At 27.5% G+C, this 22,239-nt stretch overlaps 4 protein-coding genes across 4 annotated transcripts; 1 reads left to right on the top strand and 3 right to left on the bottom strand.

The window, feature by feature from the left end:
* Positions 1-987: 987 nt before the first annotated feature.
* Positions 988-7,254, top strand: LOC119607902 (RILP-like protein homolog). Its single transcript, XM_037962039.1, has 5 exons — positions 988-2,216; positions 3,064-3,503; positions 3,566-3,661; positions 3,732-3,857; positions 7,152-7,254. The coding sequence occupies exons 1-5, from the start codon at positions 1,602-1,604 to the stop codon at positions 7,177-7,179; spliced, it is 1,305 nt and encodes a 434-aa protein (XP_037817967.1). The 5' UTR covers positions 988-1,601; the 3' UTR covers positions 7,180-7,254.
* A 9,898-nt stretch (positions 7,255-17,152) lies between these two features.
* LOC119607907 (gustatory receptor 23a-like) lies at positions 17,153-18,491 on the bottom strand. The gene is made up of 3 exons (XM_037962044.1): positions 17,586-18,491; positions 17,365-17,523; positions 17,153-17,290 (listed from the first exon to the last, which is right to left on the bottom strand). The coding sequence occupies exons 1-3, from the start codon at positions 18,489-18,491 to the stop codon at positions 17,153-17,155; spliced, it is 1,203 nt and encodes a 400-aa protein (XP_037817972.1).
* A 740-nt stretch (positions 18,492-19,231) lies between these two features.
* On the bottom strand, positions 19,232-20,748 carry LOC119607906 (gustatory and pheromone receptor 39a-like). The gene is made up of 3 exons (XM_037962043.1): positions 19,771-20,748; positions 19,520-19,678; positions 19,232-19,453 (listed from the first exon to the last, which is right to left on the bottom strand). Exons 1-3 carry the CDS (start codon positions 20,746-20,748, stop codon positions 19,232-19,234), a joined length of 1,359 nt encoding a protein of 452 aa, XP_037817971.1.
* Positions 20,749-20,987: 239 nt separating this feature from the next.
* On the bottom strand, positions 20,988-21,929 carry LOC119607905 (putative gustatory receptor 2a). The gene has a single exon (XM_037962042.1). It carries the CDS (start codon positions 21,927-21,929, stop codon positions 20,988-20,990), a length of 942 nt encoding a protein of 313 aa, XP_037817970.1.
* Between the last annotated feature and the right edge of the window lie 310 nt (positions 21,930-22,239).

Below are 22,239 nucleotides of genomic sequence, written 5' to 3'. Positions count from 1 at the left end.
GCTCTACATATTTATTTTCATGTTTCTAGGTTTAATTTTATGGAAAACTCAAAAAGTCACAGTCGAAGTACGATAAAGTTCCCATTTTATAGATTCTCATTTACTCCAGGCTCTAAGTGCTTAATATCATGTTTGAGGTTCAAATTTTGTAGCAAGCTCAAAAAGTACCAGTCAAAGAACGAAAAAGTACCAAAAAGTGCCATTTTATAGATTCTCATTTACTCCAGGCTCTACGTGCATAATTTCATGTTTCTATGTTCAATTTAATAGAAAACTCAAAAAGTACCTTTTGAACGAAAAACGAACGAAAAAGTACCAAAAAGTCCACTTTTATAGATTCTCAAGTGCTTAATTACATGTTTCTAAATTCTAAGTCAAAAAAGTACCAGTTGCAACATCGTATTGGGAGCCCGTTATTATGTATTCATATGTTAAGTTAATAAACCAAAAACAATGTTTTATAAAAAAAAAGTACCAAAAATAGGTACAATTTTCACCCCTTAAACGTCCGAATATCCAAAAAGTACTAAATTCATATTTTTATTTGTTCGTCAAGTTATGAAGGATTCAAAAATATTTTTTGAAAAAAAGGTTTTTTTATTTGATATTTTTTTTGATTTAAATTTTATTTTAAAATATTTTTTTATTGTTTGACATAAACACATTAATATTTGTATTTTTATTTTTGGATTGGTAGCACTTTTATCGACGTTAAAATTAACTTGTATAATTTTACACGTTAACTCCTAACGTTTATAAATTTTAAATTTATATGAAATTGCCTTTGAACGTTAGCAACAAAACACAACTATTATTCAAAATTATAAATGGTGCTTTTTTCTTCACGGTTTTGAATATTTTTACCCGTTTTGGAGTCCTTTTGTTTTTCGATGATAAGGCAACACTGCAAACATCTGTTTTATATTCTCTTCTTTCTATTCTATTCTCTTCTCATTATTTCTCTTTAAATGCCATTTTTCATTAATCATTATAATAATTTTTCATCGCTTGTGAAAACACACACTCCGTAGGAAAATCTTTGTATAATTGTGCAAAATTTTTCCATTTTATTAATAGTTTTTAAACAAAAAATTTTTATTAAAAAGGTGCTCTCTCCAAACAAATCCAACCTTTAACAAACCGTCAATTTTATTATAAAACTTTAAACACAAAAGAAACGCAAAAAGTTTTGAAGAAAAATTCTTTCTTTAGAAAAAAAGAAGTCAAGTGTTTGCAAAAAAAAAAATTGTGTAGTTTTTCTTATTTTTCCTCGTTATCGTTATACACAAAAAAGAGCTGTGTAGGAGTCGTTTATACAGCACCTGCCATAAATTGTACGTACAACGTATAAATAGGGAGGGGACTAGTTGGTGTTTAGATAAAAAGTGTTAAATAAATTATAACTATCAATTGATTGTGTCCATATAACTAAAAAAAAAATAAATAAATATCGAGTGTGTGTAACCACTAAAGGCCGCATCATCATCATCTTCAGTACAAAGCAACGTAACAACAGCAGCAGCAAGTGAAAGGGGGTTGCCTTGTTTTAAGTGTTGGTCTGTTGATTAGATCATACTACAAACCAAACCACCACCACCCGTATGCCAGGTTTTCATTTCAATGAAATGGGCGAAATGGTGTTGGACGCAATTGATGATATTGGAGTGGTAGATGTTTACGATTTGGCCTCCGACATAGGCAAGGAGTATGAAAAGATTATTGACCGTTTTGGCACTGAGGCCGCCACTGGTCTTATGCCCAAAATTATTAATACATTGGAGCTGCTAGAGGCTTTGGCCACCAAGAATGAACGTGAAAATGCCACCATACAAGAGCTCAAAGATAAAATAGCCCAGTTGGAAAGTGAAAAATCAGAAAAGGCTGAATTCCGCCGTAGGTTTGAAAAAGAATTGGAAATGATTGAGGAGCAATGGCGTACGGAAACAAATGATTTGGCCGATTTGGTCTCATCGTTGCAGGAGGAGAATAAACGTTTGGTAAAACAAACTCAAGATTTGCAGTCATCATCGGCTCAGTCGTCTGGCTTGGGTGCCAGTCTAACGGAGAGTATTATAAGTATTACCAACAATGAATTGCATAGTGCTTTGAGTGATACACAAGTATTGCAGCGGCTTAAGGAACAAATCTATAGACAACGAGATGAGTTGAAGGAAAAGGAAAGGGAATTGCAGAGTAAATATACGGAAATTGAACATGTAAGTAGGGAAGAACTACTTTTTGTACCTAGTTTCTTTTTGTGACCAATATTGTTTAGAGAAAATTTCTGGGGAAAACTAGAGCGTTTCAGAGACACTTGATTCGTCGAGAACTTTTTTCTAAGTAAATGTCTATTTATCGATAACTTTTTTATATAAAATTTAAGTTATCGATAACTTTTCTATACAAAAGTCAAGATATCAATAACTTTTCTATAGAAAAGTCATGTTATCGATAATTTTTTGTATAGAAAAGTTAAGGTTTCAATAACTTATCTATAGAATAGTTATCGATAACTTTTCTAAATAACCTTTCTATATAAAAATTACGTCATCGAAAACTTCTCTATTTATAAAAGTTAAGATTTAGATAATTTTTCTATATATATGACATGATATCTATAACTTTTATCTAAATTTTCTATAGAAAAATCATGATATTGTTAACTTTTCTTTGAATATGTCAAGTAATCGATAAATTTTCTTTAGAGATATCTGGTTATCAATAAGTTTTCTTTATAAAAATTAAATTTAAAAGGATGAAAATGTTCACTTTTCAATTAAAGTTCCTTTTGTTAAACTACTTTCCTCTTAATTTTGTTTACAAATCTGTGTCATTGTTAAAGGCTCATTTAGTTTTCCTTTTATGGTTTCATATTAAATAAGATGTCCTAAAGAAAAGTGTATGTATATAAAAGTTTTATGGTCACGTTTATTAAACAATTAGTTGTTTATGTACATCTTTACTACTTGCCCTTTAACAAAGTGACAATAATTTGCTTTAACTTTCTTTAACCCCCTCCCTTACATTCTCCCCTTTAAACACTTAACTATTAACGTTAACTAGATGACCATACAAATGGAACGTTTTAAATCTTCGGGACGTGATACACGTCGTCGTTGCACTATGCTACAAACACAGGTAAAAACTTTGTGTGAAGAACGTGCTGACTTTTTGGCACAACTACAGGACCAGTGTCGCGAAATTAATAGTTTACGCAAACGTTTGGGTTTGGCTGAAAAAGATAATGAAGATTTGTATATGTCACATGATGACGATCCCAACGATCCGAATCGTCCACGTTATACAACATTAGAGCTAAAAGAACTGATTAATGAACGCGATGAATTGTTAACAACAATTGAGAATTTGAATGAAGAATTGAGGGCATTAAAACCAACCGAAATAACAGCAAATGATTCAAGTTCAGATGATGATGATGATAATGATGATGGTGTGGGTGCAGAGGGTGGGGAAGATGAGGATAATGGTGAACATAATGGAACGTAAGTGTAAAGAAATTAATTAAAGGTTATGTGTTTTCAATTTTGTTTTGTTTTTTTCTTAGACCTCCTGAACATGATGCTCCTGTACAAGGACCCTTACCCTTTGAACCCGATGATGCTCCCTGGAAGAAGTCCAATGAATCTGGTATTCGTAAATTGTAAGTTTCTTCTTATTTTGTTTGTTTTAGGCGCTAAATAAAGTTGATTTTATTTTTTTAAAACTTTCAGCTTCCGCAAATTATTTTCCGATACTAATGACGGCAGCGCCCATAATCAAACCTTTCAAAAACGTTCCTTAGCCACCTTATCGAAAATGGCATTATCGGCTACACCCTCAGCTAATGCTAATGTTAAGTAAGTCATGTTTAAATACATTTTAAACACAAAAACTATTTGAAACAAACAAAAAGACATAAACAAATTTTAAGCGAACTTAATGGATCAATTACATTCTATGCTATAATTTCCCTGAAATTAAAAACAAAAGACAAAAAAACTAATTAATACATACATATAACATAACAATTTTTAACCACTAAACTATAAAATATTTTTTTATTTTTACAAACAAAAGAAAATATTTTTAAAAATTAAGTTTTTAATGAAAAAAATATATAACAATTTAATATTTATACTAAAAACATGTTTAAAGTTAAATATCCTGCACCTAAAGAAGGGCATTTTTATAGTTTTCTAGAGGAAACGATAACCTAATCGATAACTTTTGGTGGAAAAAGAACTTAAAGATCTTTTTTTAAATATTCAACATATTCGAGTTATGGAAAACTTTCAACTACTTTTCTATGGAAAAGTTTAGTCATCGATAACTTTTCTTTAAAAATAAGAAGTTATCCATAACTTTTGTATAAAGAAGCCACGATATCGATAACATTTCTAGAAAAAAAATCAATCAATCGTTAAATTTTCTAATGAAACGTCATGTTATCGGTAACTTTCTAGAAAAAAAGAATCAGTTTAAATCAAGTTTTCAAACACTAGTTTATAGAAAAATCAAGTTATCGATAGCTTTTTTGGAAAAAATTAAGTTATCGATAACTTTTATATAAAAGAGTCAAGTTATCGATAACTTTTCTAGAGAAAAATCAAATTATCGATAACTTTTCTATATAAAAGTCAGATGATTTTCTGTGAAAAGTCTAGTTATCGACAAATTTTCTATAAAAAATTAAGTTTTCGAACACTTCTATAGAAAAATCAAGTTTACGATAACTTTTATATAGAGAAGTCATTGATATCATAGAAATGTCATGATATCAATAAATTTTCTATAGAAAAGTCTAGTTTTCAATAATTTTTCTATAGGAATGTAATGTTATCGAACACTATTTTATAGAAACATCAAGTTATCCATAACTTATATATAGAAAGGTCATAATATCGATCGCTTTTCTATAGAGAAGTCATAATTTCGACAACTATTCTATAGAAGTCATAATATCGTTTACTTTTATATCGAGAAATTATGATATCGATAACATTTCTATAGAAATGTCATGATATCAATAAATTTTCTGTAAAAAAGTCTAGTTTTCGATAACTTTTCTATAGGAAAGTCATGTTATCGAACACTTTTCTTTAGGGAAGTCATGATATCGATAACTTTTCTATAGAGAAGTCATAATTTCGACAACTTTACTATAGGAGTCATGATATCGATGACTTTTAGAGAATGTATTGTTATCGATAACTTTTTTATAGATAAGTGTTGTTACCGATAACTGTTCTATAGAAAATGCAAGTTATAGATCACTTTTCTATAGAAACGTCCTGATATTGATAACTTTTCTATAGGAATGTTCTAATATCGATAACTTTTCTATAGAAATCTTCTAATATCGATAACCTTTTTATAGAAAATTCTTGATATCAAAGTCATGATATCGATAACTTTTTTTTATAGAAATGTGTTGTTACTAATAACTTTCCTATAGAAAAGTCTAGTTATCAATAACTTTTCATAGAAAAGTCCAATTATCAATAACTTTTCTATAGCAAAGTCCTGCTATCGATAACTTTTCTATGGAAATGTTCTAATATCGATAACATTTCTATAGAAATGTCCTAAAAACGATAAGTTTTCTATAGAAAAATCCAGCTATTGATATCTTTTCTATATAAAAGTCATGATATCGATAACTTTTCTCTATAAAGGTCAAGTTATCGATAACTTTTCTATATAAAATTTATGTTATCGATAACTTTTCTTTGAGAAATCATGTTACCAAAAACTTTTCTTAAAAAAATTAAGTCATTTTTTAAGAATATTCAAGTTATCGATAACTTTTCTTTAGAAAGGACAAGTTAACGATAACTTTTCTAAAGAAAAATAAAGTTTGCCATTAACATTCCTTTAGAAAACTCCAGTTATTTTTTCCATGACTATATTATTATATTTTTTAAAATAATTTTTAGGTGGAGGTTATAATTTATTATTATACTTTTTTACTAATAATTTAAACTTAACCAAACAATTTTAGCTGTTATTTACTAAAATACACACTTTTAAAACAAACTAACTTATAAAAAAACTCTAACTTAGAAACAAAAAGAATCTGAAACCATAATATAACGAGTGAAATTTTTAAACCAAACTCTTAAAAATTTAAAGAATTTGACAAAATTTTATGGACTTAAAAAAAGAAAAGAAAAAAACAAACAATTATTTTGAAAAATTAAATGTTACTTAAATATTATATATAACAAAAAAAGTAAAGGAAATACAAAAACAGTTTAAATTAAAAAAAAAAAACTATAATAAAAGAAAGGTCTTAACAAAAAACAGCCTTGATTTAAAAGAAAAAGAAAAAATAAGCCTTAATTAAAACAAATATAAAAAGAAGAAGAAAACATATAAAAAAAACTGTTAAAAACTATTGGAGCTTCCAAAACTAATTTATTTTCTAAAAAGAAACTATTTTTTGGTTTTAGTTATTTTTTTCACAAAAACTTTTTAAAAACTATGATTTTTTTCTCTTAAACTAAAACATTTTGATAGACCTTTTTAAAAACACAAAAACTAATAAAATATAAAATTAAAAAAATTCAATTAGTAGCTGTATTTGACTATATAAAACCCCCAGAATTTAGTTGTTTGCTATTTAGCTCTATAGATAATTATAACCTAAAGGTTTTAACCCCTTTTTAGCAGCCTTTAGGTGCAAGTAAATATTATTAAATAAATATTATACAAAATTAACATTTTATATACTTTTAAACAATAAACATTTTTTTGATAACCAAAGAAGTAGCATTGTTAAAATTATAAACAATTTAATGATTTTTTAGCACAAAAATATTGAAATATATTAAAAAAAACAAATTATCTGTTGCATTTTAAAAAAAAGTAGTTACAACAAAAATATCATATATTAAAGGAAATAACAAAAGTTTTTTATAACATTTCTTTAAAAAAGTAAGAATTATAGTTTTTTTCCATAATTTGCTAAAAAATTTTAGTTTTTTGTTTTATATTTTAATTTTTAAAGCTTTTTCTTTTCATTTTTTTATTTATAACTTTTCAAGCTTGGCTTTAAAGCTTCTCATAATTTTTGTGTATTTTTTTTGGTATTTAAATTATTTGTTTGTTTTTATATTTTCTTTATTTTTTTTTCTTTCGTTTTCTTACAGCACTTTACAATATTACAGGTATTATTAAAAACTTAAAAAACAATAATAAAACAACAGCTCACCTCTAATATTACAAAAAAAAAAAACACACACATTCCTAAACGAAAAAAAAAGAATTCTTTAACGAATATTCACGAATCACTGCATTTCATGTTAAAAAAAAGCTCATACTCAAACATTTTTAAGAAAAAAATCATAAATACGAAAGAAATTTAAAAAAACATATCAGTTTGTCTAAGAAAATAGTTTTTTAATTCTAAAGAAAAAATTTAATTCAAAAAAGCTCTCTCTCTCTCTTTTAAATGAAACATTTTTTCAATAATTTTTTTTTAAATAAGTCACAGACTGTGCCAAAGATTTTTTTACAATTTTTTAAATATAAGTTTTGTAAATCCACTCAAAACAAATTCATTTCATTCATTTACTTACAACATTGTCATTTAACATATTTGTTTTATTCATAACTTCAAAACGTGATCTTAGTTTTTTAATTAAACTTTGTTTGTATATAATTTCGTCTTAATTTAAGTTTATTTTCATTTACTTTAATTTATGTAACTTTAATTTATTTATAAAACCTTATGTTTGTTATTTATTTGTTTGGTTTCTAATTTCTGTACATTAAAATATAATGTTTTCCCTAAATTTTTGTGTTTTATTAACAAAAAAAAAAAAAAAAAAAAAAAAAAAAAAAAAAAGCGTTAAAACTGGAAACCTTTAAATTTTATTATTAAAAGAAAACCCAGAAAAAAAATATATTTATATGGTAAACAAAACAAAGAAGAATTATTAAGAAAATATAAATTATACAAAATTATAAATTATACAACATAAAACAAAACGAAATTAAATTATAAAGAAAAAAAAAAACTATTGAAAATTGTATCACAATAAAAATTATTAAAAATAAATAAATATTTGAATATTTAATTTAGAAAGTCAAAAAAAACCTAGAGTTTTATTAACAAAAACAGAAAAAATCACTAAACTAAAATCAAAAACCGTTAAAACTACAAGTGTACAAGTAAAGACTACAGCTGGCAACATCAATAAGTACACATTGTAACACATACCACAACCTTTTAATAATATAAACAAAACTGGCAACACTTAACACTAGCTTAAAAAAACCTAGTGGCAGCTTAAAGAAAGCAAACACAAACAAATGTTAGTAACATAGCAATAAATATAAATTTAAACAAAATAATGACTGCATCACCAACAAATTTTAGCAAAGTTAACAACCCATTTTAGTAAGCTGGCAACATTAAACCCTAAAAATTGTAACATAGTGGCAGCTTTATAATACTGGCAACCTCAAAATTAAAACATTTCACTTCAACCAAGACAATAGCCTTAAATACTGGCAACTCCAAAACTAAATGTTTACTACAATAATGACTATTTGCTTTTTTACACCATATTGCCAAAAGAAAAAACATTTGAAGCAAAGACAACAGCCTGAACAAAAGCTGGCAACACTTAAAATCAAATGTCTATACAATAATGACAATACCTTTCAAGCAAAGACAACAGCCTGTATAAAAACTGGCAACACTAAAAACCAAAAGTTTACAACTTTAATGACAGTTTTGTTTTTTCACATCATATTGCCACTAGGAAACAAGGTAAAGACAAATTTTAATTTTAAAAAATCTATAAAATTGTAAAAGATTTTATATAAATTATCACTTCAATTTCCTATTTCCTACACTACAAATACAATAACTTACTACCAGAGCAATAAAAAGAAAAAACTCTCTCACATTACATACAAACTCTTTCACTTGCAGTTTTTTTTAAATCTTTTGTTTACTTATTTGCACTTGTTGCTCTTCTGTCATTTTAGTTTAAAGAAAATCAAACAGATTACACATTTATTTTATGACGTCATTGAGTTAAATTTTTGAAAATTTTTATATAAATGTTAAAAAATAGATAAATTCTTTGAGAGGCGGTCAAACGGCACATATTTTTTTTTTTGCAAAAAGTCTTAAATAAAAAAATTTTAATAACAATCTATAATCATTACCGCTTTTCATAAAAATCTTATTTTCTAAATCTATTTTTTAACAGGATTAAATTAATTATACACAAAAACATAAATTTATTCCTAAATTACCAGAAAATAACCCCCTGTATACATATGTACATATTAACACATAATATGTAAACAACATTTACACTCTATCCCATCCAAACATAATTGTTTTTGCAAAGTATGTACACAAAATAACAAAAAAATACACATGCAACAACAACAAAAAGCTTGCACTTCATACATTAAAAAGCAACCACAAAACAAATATAAATCAAAACTCTCACTAATTATGTTATTGTTTCTCAATAATACTCTTGAATAAACAAACATATGTACATACATGTGTATTTTAAATACAAACTCCTTTACATGTTTTGTTGTTGTCTTTTGTTTGCTTGTTAATGCATGTTTTTCTGCACTTGTCATTACTTCTTGCTATTCTATCAATTTAGTTTAAAGAAAACAATCAATCAGATCACGCGTTAATTTTAAGACGTCATTTAATTAAATTGTTAAAAATCGAATAAAAAGTTATTAAAAGTTAATGTTTGAACTAAAAATTTTTAAATAAATATAAAATTAATAGTGCAATTAAGAGTAAAGTGTGGTTATTAATAAAAATAGTAAAAACTATTTTTTAAATAGAAGATGGCAGACTGTCGGCAGCTTTGGCCGGGTAAGTACCTAATATTGGTTTAGCTATAAAAAGTGTTCCGGAACTGGATTTTTTGGACTAAAAATGTTATTGTAATTTGTTAATATTTAATAGAAAAAAATTATATTTCTTTAAACACAATTTGTTGGTAATTGCTACGACATGATTTGTTCTGCTTTTTGCATTGTATACGAAGTGTGTGTTTGTTGTTGTTTTTAACAATTTTCAACTTCACAGAGTATAATTGCTATTGTTGTTTATTTTCTTACTGTGACGTCATGGGCAAAGCAAGCACAAACATTAAATGCAAATTCTTTTACTTGCTGTTGTTGTTGTCTTTTGTAATTGCTTTATTTACCATTTTCACTTGTTGCTCTTCTGTCATTCTTTTAGTATAAAGAAAGCAATAAATCAGAACACGCGTTAATTTTAAGACGTCAGTTAATTAAATTGTTTAAAATCGAATAAAAGGTTATTAAAAGTTAATATTTAAATTAAAAATTATTAAATTAGTAGTGTAAAGTGTAATTTTGTAGTTTTAAAGAAAATTTTATAAAATAATAGTTGTTTTCAATGCAAGAGGCACCAGCAGCCGGCCGTTGCCGGGTAAGTACCTCATATTGGTTTTGCTATAAAAAGTGGTTCGGAACAGGATATTTTGGACTAAAAATGTTAATGGAATAGTGTATTTAACAAATTTAAAACTATTTTGGTTAATTTGTTAATATTTAATAGAAAAAATTAAAAATTTTCTTTAATGCAATTTGTTGGTAGTTATGTGTTCCGTCATAGTTTGTTCTGCTTTTTTTGCATCGTATATGAAGTGTGAGTGTTTTTGTTGTTATTTTTAACAATTTTCAACGTCACAGACATTATAATTGTTATTGTTGTTGGTTTTCTTATTGTGACGTCATGGGCAAATCAAGCACAAACATATCATGCAAATTCTTTTACTTTCTGTTGTTGTTGTTCTCTTCATGCAATTGCTTTGTTTACCTTTTTCACTTGTTGCTCTTCTGTCATTTTAGTTTAAAAAAGCAATCAATCAGATCAGGCGTGGTTTTTAAGACGTCATTTAATTAAATTGTTAAAAATCGAATAAAAGGTTATTAAAAGTTAATATTTAAACTTAAAATTATTAAATTAATAGTGTAATTTTGTAGTTTTAAAGAAAATTTCATAAAATAAAAGTTGTTTTCAAATCAAGAGGCAGCAGCCGCCGTCCGTAGCCGGGTAAGTGCCTCATTGGTTTTGCTATAAAAAGTGTTCCGGAACAGGATTTTTTGGACTTAAAATGTTATTGAAAGCATGTATGAAATATAAGACAATTTTATTTAATTTGTTAATATTTAATAGAAAAATTAAAATTTTTCCTAAATGCAATTTGTTGGTAGTTACTTGTTCCGTCATGGTTTGTTCTGCTTTTTGACATTGTTGTTTTTAACAATTCTCAACGTCATAGAAAGTATAATTGTTATTGTTGCTTGTTTTCTTAGTGTGACGTCATGGACAAAACAAGCACAAACATTACATGTAAATTCTTTAACTTACTGTTGTTGTTGTTTCTTGCAATTGCTTTGTTTACCTTTTTTACTTGTTTCACTTCTGTCATTTTAGTTTAAAGAAGGCAATCAATAAGATCACGCGTAATTTTTAAGACGAATTTTAATTAAATTGTTAAAATTGTAATAAAATGCTATTAAAAGTTAATATTTAAACTTAAAATTGTTAAATTGATAGTTTAAAGTGTAATTTTGTAGTGTTAAAGAAAATTTTATAAAATAAAAGTTTTTTTCAATGCAAGAGGCAGCATTCGCCGGCCGTAGCCGGGTAAGTACCTCATATTGGTTTTGCTATAAAAAGTGTTCCGGAACAGGATTTTTTGGACTTAAAAAGTTATTGAAAGAGTGTATTTAAGAAATATAAAATAATTTTATTTAATTTGTTAATATTTAATAGAAAAAATTAAAATTTTTCTTAAATGCAATTTGTTGGTAGTTACTTGTTCCGTCATGGTTTGTTCTGCTTTTTGACATCATATATGAAGTTTAAGGGTTTTTGTTGTTTTTAACAATTCTCAACGTCACAGAAAGTATAATTGTTATTGTTGTTCGTTTTCTTAGTGTGACGTCATGGACAAAGCAAGCACAAACATTAAATGCAAATACTTTTACTTGCTGTTGTTGTTTTTGCAATTGCTTTGTTTACCTTTTTCACTTGTTGCTATTCTGTCATTTTAGTATAAAAAAAGCAATCAATAAGATCACGCGTGATTTTTAAGGCGTCATTTAATTAAATTGTTAAAAATCTAATAAAAGGCTATTAAAAGTTAATATTTAAACTAAAAATTATTAAATTAATAGTGTAAAGTTTAATTTGTAATTTTAAAGAAAATTTTATAAAATAAAAGTTTTTTTCAATGCAAGAGGCAGCATCCGCCGGCCGTAGCCGGGTAAGTACCTCATTTTGGTTTTGCTATAAAAAGTGGTCCGGAACAGGATATTTTGAACTAAAAATGTTAATGGAATAGTGTATTTAACAAATTTAAAACTATTTTGGTTAATTTGTTAATATTTAATAGAAAAAATTAAAAATTTTCTTAAATGCAATTTGCTGGTAGTTACTTGTTCCATCTTGGTTTGTTCTGCTTTTTTTGCATCGTATATACATATATGAAGTGTGAGTGTGTTTTGTAGTTGTTTTTAACAAATCTCAACGTCACAGAAAGTATAATTGTTATTGTTGCTTGTTTTCTTAGTGTGACGTCATGGACAAAGCAAGCACAAATATTACATGTAAATTCTTTAACTTACTGTTGTTGTTGTTTTCTTGCAATTGCTTTGTTTACCTTTTTCACTTGTTGCTCTTCTGTCATTTTAGTTTAAAGAAGGCAATCAATAAGATCACGCGTAATTTTTAAGACGTCATTTAATTAAATTGTTAAAATTGTAATAAAAGGTTATTAAAAGTTAATATTTAAACTTAAAATTATTAAATTGATAGTGTAAAGTGTAATTTTGTAGTGTTAAAGAAAATTTTATAAAATAATAGTTGTTTTCAATGCAAGAGGCACCAGCAGCCGTCCGTTGCCGGGTAAGTACCTCATATTGGTTTTTCTATAAAAAGTGGTTCGGAACAGGATATTTTGGACTTAAAATGTTAAAGGAATAATTTATTTAAGAAAAAGAAAACAATTTTGTTTAATTTGTTAATATTTAATAGAAAAACTAAAATTTTTCTTAAATGCAATTTGCTGGTAGTTACTTGTTCCATCTTGGTTTGTTCAGCTTTTTTGCATCGTATATGAAGTGTGAGTGTGTTTGTTGTTGTTTTTAACAATGTTCAACTTCACAGAGAGTATAATTGTTGTTTGTTTTCTTATTGTGACGTCATGGACAAAGCATGCATAAACATTAAATGCAAATTGTTTGTTTTCTTAGTGTGACGTCATGGACAAAGCAAGCACAAACATTACATGCAAATTCTTTTACTTGCTGTTGTTGTTTTTGCAATTGCTTTGTTTACCTATTTCACTTGTTGCTCTTCTGTCAATTTAGTTTAAAGAAAACAATCTATCATATCACGCGTGATTTTTAAGGCGTCATTTAATTAAATTGTTAAAAATCTAATAAAAGGCTATTAAAAGTTAATATTTAAACTAAAAATTATTAAATTAATAGTGTAAAGTGTAATTTTGTAATTTTAAAGAAAATTTTATAAAATAAAAGCTTTTTTCAATGCAAGAGGCAGCATCCGCCGGCCGTAGCCGGGTAAGTACCTCATATTGGTTTTGCTATAAAAAGTGTTCCGGAACAAGATTTTTTGGACTAAAAATGTTATTGGAATAGTTTATTTAAGAAATGTAAAACAATTTTGTTTAATTTGTTAAAATTTAATAGAAAAACATAAAATTTTTCTTAAATGCAATTTGTTGGTAGTTATTTGTTCCGTCATAGTTTGTTTTGCTTTTTTTGCATCGTATATGAAGTGTGAGTATTTTTGTTGTTATTTTTAACAATTCTCAACGTCACTGAAAGTATAATTGTTATTGTTGTTTGTTTTCTTATTGTGACGTCATTGACAAAGCAAGCACAAACATTACATGTAAATTCTTTTACTTACTGTTGTTGTTGTTTCCTTGCAATTGCTTTGTTTACCTATTTCACTTGTTGCTCTTCTGTCAATTTAGTTTAAAGAAAACAATCTATCATATCACGCGTGATTTTTAAGGCGTCATTTAATTAAATTGTTAAAAATCTAATAAAAGGCCATTAAAAGTTAATATTTAAAATAAAAATTATTAAATTAATAGTGTAAAGTGTAATTTTGTAATTTTAAAGAAAATTTTATAAAATAATAGTTGTTTTCAATGCAAGAGGCACCAGCAGCCGGCCGTTGCCGGGTAAGTACCTCATATTGCTTTTGCTATAAATAGTGGTCCATAACAGGATATTTTGGACTAAAAATGTTATCGGAGTAGTTTGTTTAAGAAATATAAAACAATATTGTTTAATTTGTTAAAATTTAATAGAAAAAATTAAAATTTTTCTTAAATGCAATTTGTTGGTAGTTATTTGTTCCGTCATAGTTTGTTTTGCTTTTTTTGCATCGTATATGAAGCGTGAGTGTTTTTGTTGTTATTTTTAACAATTCTCAACGTCACTGAAAGTATAATTGTTATTGTTGTTTGTTTTCTTATTGTGACGTCATTGACAAAGCAAGCACAAACATTACATGTAAATTCTTTTACTTACTGTTGTTGTTGTTTCCTTGCAATTGCTTTGTTTACCTTTTTCACTTGTTGCTCTTCTGTCAATTTAGTTTAAAGAAAGCAATCAATCAATCATATCACGCGTGATTTTTAAGGCGTCATTTAATTAAATTGTTAAAAATCTAATAAAAGGCTATTAAAAGTTAATATTTAAACTAAAAATTATTAAATTAATAGTGTAAAGTGTAATTTTGTAATTTTAAAGAAAATTTTATAAAATAATAGTTGTTTTCAATGCAAGAGGCACCAGCAGCCGGCCGTTGCCGGGTAAGTACCTCATATTGCTTTTGCTATAAAAAGTGGTCCGGAACAGGATATTTTGGACTAAAAATGTTATCGGAGTAGTTTGTTTAAGAAATATAAAACAATATTGTTTAATTTGTTAAAATTTAATAGAAAAAATTAAAATTTTTCTTAAATGCAATTTGTTGGTAGTTATTTGTTCCGTCATAGTTTGTTTTGCTTTTTTTGCATCGTATATAAAGTGTGAGTGTATTTTTTGTTATTTTTAATAATTCTCAACGTCACAAAGAGTATAATTGTTATTGTTGTTTATTTTCTTATTGTGACGTCATGGACAAAGCAAGCACAAACATAACATGCAAATTATTTTACTTGCTGTTGTTGTTTTAATTGCAATTGTCTTGTATTTAAAGTATGAGTGTTTGTTGTTGTCTTAAATTTGTTAGTGAGTTGTGTGTTTTGTTATTATGATGTCATTGACATACATAATTTTGGACAAAGTAGTTTGTTGTTTTTTTATTGAGTGGGTGCTGTGTTTTGTTATTGTTGCAACGTTACAATTATGGGCAAAGTATGCACTAGTTAGAAGATAATGAAGAGTTTGTTGTTTTTTTTTTTTTTTTGTTTTCATTAAGTTTGCATTATTTGTTGTGTGTTTTGTTATTGTTTCTTCAGCATTGCGGGTGAAAGAAGTTTATACGTGCATGAACGATTGTTTTTTTTTTTTTGTTTTCCACTTGATTTTTAAATATTAAAACAATAAAAACTGTGCAAATTTTTGGTAAAAATTATTTTATTTGTAAAAGTTAAATTTTTAGTAAAAATAAAATTATTATGATTTTTTTTTTTTGCAAAAAAATTAATTTTATGTAAAATTAAATTTTTAGTAAAATTATTAAAAATAAATAAATATTTGCTTATTTAATTTAGAAAGACAAAAAAGTTAGAGTTTTATTAACAAAAGCAGAAAAGATCTCTAAACTAAAATCAAAAACCGCTAAAACCTCATCTCTAAGCCAAGACTACACCTGGCAGCACCATTTAGTACACATTGCAAGAACAAAAATACAAATTTTCAATAAAAAACATAGTGGCAGCTTAAACAAAGCAAAAACCATAAGTATTAGCAAAGTTAATAACCCCCATAATAAAAACATAGTGACAGCTTAAACAAAATGGCAGCACTGCAAACAAATTTTTAGCAAAGTTAACAACCCGTTGTAGTAATGACATCCAAGCTGGCCAAAAAATAGTAACACAGTGGCAGCTTTATTATTCTGGCAACCTCAAACATTAACTTTATTTAGTTTTAGCTAAGACACTTTATACTCTTTTACAATTATTGTTGAAACTGAACAGTAAACTAATTTAATTTCCTTTTCCTCTTTTCAGGTTTCCTTTAGGTTTGAGCAGCAAAGCAGCAAAAGTGATAAAAGTGTTTAAAATGTAAATTGCCCTAAATGGCCTTTTTTGCAAAAAAAATAATGTGATTGAGTGTTTAAAAAGTGTTTATTAAAGGTTGGTTTTCGAAAAAGTCGGTTCGGTCGCGGTATTTGTGTTATTTTTCCCATAATTTCGAGAAAATTGATCTCACGGTTACGGTATATTTCGTTATGTCTTTGCAAAAGTGAAACGGTTACGATACACCTTCCTAAAGGAAAGTAACGCGACTTTAAATCGTATTTAAGCCGTAAGGGTACGCTTTAAAAATATAATGTTTACGTAAATGTTTCATTAAGAAAAGTAACGCGACTTTAAATTGTTTGTATACTTTTGTTAACGCGACTTAAATTGTATTTGTTCGGTAGCGAAATGTTTACAAAAAAGTATTATTTACTAACACGACGCGACTTTAAATCGTTTATTGCGTTAACGATAATCAACCTTAAAGAAAAAAATATAAGTGATGTAGTAGTATGTCAATAAAAGTAGTTTTGCAAAGGGCAATGTTAATAAGAAAAGAAAAAATGATGTGTGTGTAATTGATAGGAATCTGATCATAAAATCTCATCAACCAACCCGTCAAGCAACCGCGCTTTGGTAAGTTTAAACGTTTTAAGTAATATTTTTAATAATTATTGTTAGTTATTTGAAATGAACAACTAAATTTGAAAAATTTATTATTAAAAACTAAGTATTGTTGTTTTCTTAAGACTTCAATATTTATTTAAAATTTTTATTTAAAATACTCCTACTAGCAGGGGCTATTAGTTTAGTATTTCTATCAAATCTCATTCAGTTGAAAGAATTATTTGTTTCTGTAGTAACATTATCAATTAAAACCTTTAAAATTAACGATTTTTAAAAGCAGATGGTGTAGTTGAGGTCACAAGGTCAGCATTGGTAATAAATTTACTTTCATTATTACTTTTCTCGTTGAACATAAACTGTATAAGTATGACCAAATAAGTAACAATGGCGGCAACCATCTAAAATAGTAAATAAAAGAACTCCACACATGTAGCAAAAATTAATCAAGATACTATTGTTAATTTGCACTTACACTTCCCAATAGACTTAAATTCAAGCTAAAAAACTCCTTAGCCGTTATAATAAAGCGCTGATGTAAAGTCTGTACCGAAAACTCACTAACCAAATCGTTGGAGAATTTATTACCCAAAGGTTTAACCAATTTCGAGATCAAACAACCAATATAACGACTCTGAAAAGAAAATTTAAAGCAAATGCTTTAAAATAATCACAATTTTTCATAGATTTATATACCTCGTAATAACACTCTTCAGCATACCAACATATTATGGTCAATAAAATGAAAGCTAACAAAGCAAATGCAGCATTCTGTAAAAGACCATAATAGTCTCTACCCTGACTTAGAACAGCCAATAAAATCCAATAGGAATTGCAAACAAAATCTACAAAAAACACTGCTGTCGAAGCCAATATAGACCAGCCATAGGCTGCGTTGAATATTTTTATTGTAGAATAAATCTCATTATAGCAATTTTTTATAACTACCAATAGTTGTTCATCTTCCTCCTCCTCATTAACGGATGCTACCATAATTACTTCTGATTCGTCATATTTACTTAATCCTTTAAAAACTCTTCTCAAATTACGTTCACCCATACAATTAAGAGATTTGCGTATCACTAAAGTATAATAACTTAAGTGCACTAAACCAGTTAAAAATTCCAAAGTTCTAAATTGTAAAGCTAAATAACTTTGCAGTGAACGCCAATACAATAGACTAGCTGGTGATTTGGTCTCAAATGTAGTCCACATTATAATGCCATGACCACATGTTAACAGTATTATAACACCCAAGACTATAAAGCTCAATCTCATAGCTGACATGCCTCTATGTTGCGCCTTCCTCAGCTCATCTTTTAAATCAATGTTGATCTTATTAAAATGTTCATATAAAACTAAACGTTGTTGACGCATCTTCCAAGCTTCAGCCAGCACTATTAAGTGACCCACCATATGGGTAAAGTATAGTATAAAGCTTACTAAACCATCAAGACTGTGCTCATCACCAAAAACATCATAGATTATGGCCAGATAAGTGGACCAGGCAATTTCGCAGCACCATAGTAGTATAAATACTTCATACAATTTATAGCTTCTAGTAAAGGGAGCTAAACCAAATATCCAGTAACCCAAATACATTAGTATTATGGCAGTACGGTATATTTTATTTTTCTTATAGTTATAATTCTTTATAAATGTGTCCAAACTCATGACGAAAGACCTCAACTAAGTGATAGAATTTCTAATAAGTTTAGGGATTTTATAGGTATTTTACCAACAGGAATATTATACTTTTAAAATTTGCCTAATCATGGCAATTTATAAATACATTATATTTGAGCAATTTAAGTTATTGATTGATTGGAATATTTAATTGAAATCTATTAAAGTTTAAATGGTTGTTTTTATCTTTCTCTTGAATCAAGTTTTAAAGATATATGCCTGATTGACTTGTAATTCCACACTCCTTTTTATCACTTAATATCTAATTGAAACCTATTAAGGTTTTGATCACTTGTTTCCCTATCTCTTACTCCCTTGAATCAAGTTGTAAACAGGGATGTCTGATTTTATTTTTATTCCACACTTTCGTTTACCCCTCAATCTCTATTTCAATATCCACATTATTATAACTGGCTAAAAAAGAAACGAAGTAGCTCCATTGATGACATACTTATGGAAAACTTGTCGTTTACAAATGACCATAAATGTCCAATAAAAAGCCCATGAACTAAAATAATTTAATAATTAATGTTGTTGTTATTATTAAAAACTCATTTCTTGTTTTCTTAAGATATAAATCTTTATTTTAAATACTTGTTTCTCAGAGAACAGAAGGTTTTAATTTAGTATTTCAATCAGATCTCATACAATTTACATCAATTTAAAGAATTGTTTGCTTTTGCGGTAACATTATCAATTAAACCTTTTAAAATTAACGAATAAGCAGATGAATTTGTATTATTTATAATATCAAAGGTAGATGGTGTAGTTGAGGTCATAAGGATAGACTTGGTGGTTAATTTACTTTCATTATTACTCTTCTCGGTAAACATAAACTGTATAAGTATGACCAAATAAGTAACAATGGCGGCAACCATCTAAAATAGAAAATAAAAGAACTTCATATAAAATTAATCAAGATACTATTGTTAATTTGCACTTACACTTCCCAATAGACTTAAATTCAAGCTAAAAAACTCTTTAGCTGTTATAATAAAGCGCTGATGTAAAGTCTGTACCGAAAACTCACTAACCAAATCATTGTAGAATTTATTACCCAAAGGTTTAACCAATTTCGAGATCAAACAACCAATATAACGACTCTGAAAAGAAATGAAAAGCAAATGTATTAATCATAATATTTTTTTTTAATAAACATTTTTTTAATAAACATTAATATTTTCCATAACTTTACCTCATAATAACATGCTTCAGCATACCAACATATTAAAGTCAGTAAAATAAAAGCTAATAAAGCAAAAGCAGCATTCTGTAAAAGACCATAATAATCTCTACCCTGACTAAGAACAGCCAATAATATCCAATAGGAATTGCTAACAAAATCCACAAAAAATACTGCTGTCGAAGCTAATAAAGACCAACCATAGGCCGCATTAAACATTTGTATTGTAGCATAAATCTCATTATAACAAGTCTTAAGTACAATCAAAAGTTGTTCATCTTCTTCCTCTTCATTTACAGCTGTTACCATAATTACATCTGACTGTTCATATTTATTTAAGCCTTTAAAAACTCTTCTCAAGTTACGTTCTCCCATTTGATTAAGGGTTTTGCGTATCACTAAAGTGTAATGACTCAATTGTACTATAGGTGTTAAAAATTCCAAAGTTTTAAATTGTAAAGCTAAATAGCTTTGTAGTGAGCGCCAATACAATATGCTAGCTGGAGATTTAGTCTTAAAGGTAGTCCACATAATAATACCATGACCACATGTTAATAACGTTATAACTCCCAAAACAGTGCTGCACATTCTCATAACGGATAAGCCTGCATAATGAGGTCTTTTCAGTTCGCCTTTCAAATCCACTGATATCTTTTTAAAATGTTCAACTAATGCTATGCGTTGTTGTCGCATATTAAAGGATTCCGCCAGTGCAATCAAGTGACCCAGTACATGGGTAAAATACAATATGAAACTTACTAAACCATCAAGACTATGTTCATCTCCAAATATATGATAGATGATGGCTAGATAAGTTGACCAGACAATTTCGCAACACCATAATATTACAAATATTTGATAGATTTTATAGTTTTTGGTGAATGGAGCCAAACCAAATATCCAATAGCCCAAATACATTAAAATTATGGCTATACGATATATTTTATCTTTGTTATGAGTATAAGTGCTTACAAAAACGTCTAAACTCATGTTGAAAGACCTCTACTTAGTGACAAAATGTCTAAGCTGTTTAAGGATTTTATAGGTTTTTACAAAAGGGGAATGCGGTGCTTTTAAAATATGCTTAATCATGCTAATTTATAAATAAATTTTATACGAACAATTAAGGTTATTAAAAGTGATTGAAATATTTAATTGAAACCTATTAAAGTTTTGATATCTTTGACCCTCTATCTCTCTCTCTCTCTCTTGATTGAAGTTTTTACTAGTTATGTCCCCTTTAAACCCTTAAACACTAATTTAATACTCACATTATTATTACTTGCATCCGTAAAATAGAATAATACATAAACCAAACTGGCCAAAGAGAACGAAGTAGCGCCATTCATTACATATTTGTGGAAAACTTGTCGTTTATAAATGGCCGTAAATGTCCAATAACAATTACATACTATATCGAAAAACGATGACATAAACAATGTCAGCAAAGACCAACTGTAGAGATTATTAAAACTCATATAGATTTCCCACATACGCAAATAAATCAAACGCATATAATTGACTTTTTCATATTCTTCCGGATTATAAGGCTGCCAAATATCACTTGAAAATTTCGATTTGGGTTCATTTTGCTTAGCTACGGCTGCTATAACATCTCTTAGTATTTGTATTCTACGATTAAAAGTCATTGTAGTAAATATGATTTGTAAATAACGTGTGCGTAGACTGGCGGTTATGGGTAAAAGATACCAAAATACTGGACTGATTTTCGAAATGCAATTGATCCACATTTTTAAGCCATCGCATACCAGTTGGCAGAATAAAATTAGTATTAAACGTTTGGTTAAACAATTGTAGTTTATATTTTCCTGTACATTGACATTTAAATGTTGATTTAATAAATCGTCTACCTCTTGCTTTAGTTTAATCAATCGTTTGTAGTACCTTTCTTTACAAATTGTCTCCAATAAAATAATGATATTAACTGTACCGTTAGCTAAAAATGAGGCAGTGCCTACAAGGCCGCCTACAGAGGTATCACCGCCATTCATACGCCAATAAAACATTAAGAATACCACTGTAGATAACCAGCACAAATAGAAGATTCTTATTAAAGCTGAAAGCCAAGGTAGACGTGGTATGGTTTGAAAGCCATTTATGTAAAATGTATTTAACAAATAGACTTGTAAGATTTTTTGAGCGAGTTTCATTTCTAGTGAATAAATTCGAAAGACTAAATTAAAATGCCAAGAAAAGGAAATATTTAAGCCGATTTATCTAGTCATAAAAGTTTTAGTTGCAATGATTTGCAGTTTTTTATTGTTTTAAAAGCTTAAGCACTTAACTTTTTAGTTATCTATCATCAATTTTACTAAAATCCTTTTATTTTTTCTTTTGGGGCAGTTTATTTAAATAAATTAATGATATATTACTATAATTATACAGTTAAATATTTAGGTGAATTAATCTATAAATGTTTGTATATTGTTTGAGAGTATGAATGAAATACTTTTGACTTGT

Source organism: Lucilia sericata, unplaced genomic scaffold (genome assembly GCF_015586225.1).
Source record: "Lucilia sericata isolate MDLA Ls3-8-SP2 unplaced genomic scaffold, ASM1558622v1 Contig000759F_arrow, whole genome shotgun sequence".
NCBI classification, from domain to species: Eukaryota; Metazoa; Arthropoda; class Insecta; order Diptera; family Calliphoridae; genus Lucilia; species Lucilia sericata.
Note: the sequence above shows the minus strand (reverse complement) of the source record. Positions and strands in the feature narration are given on the sequence as shown.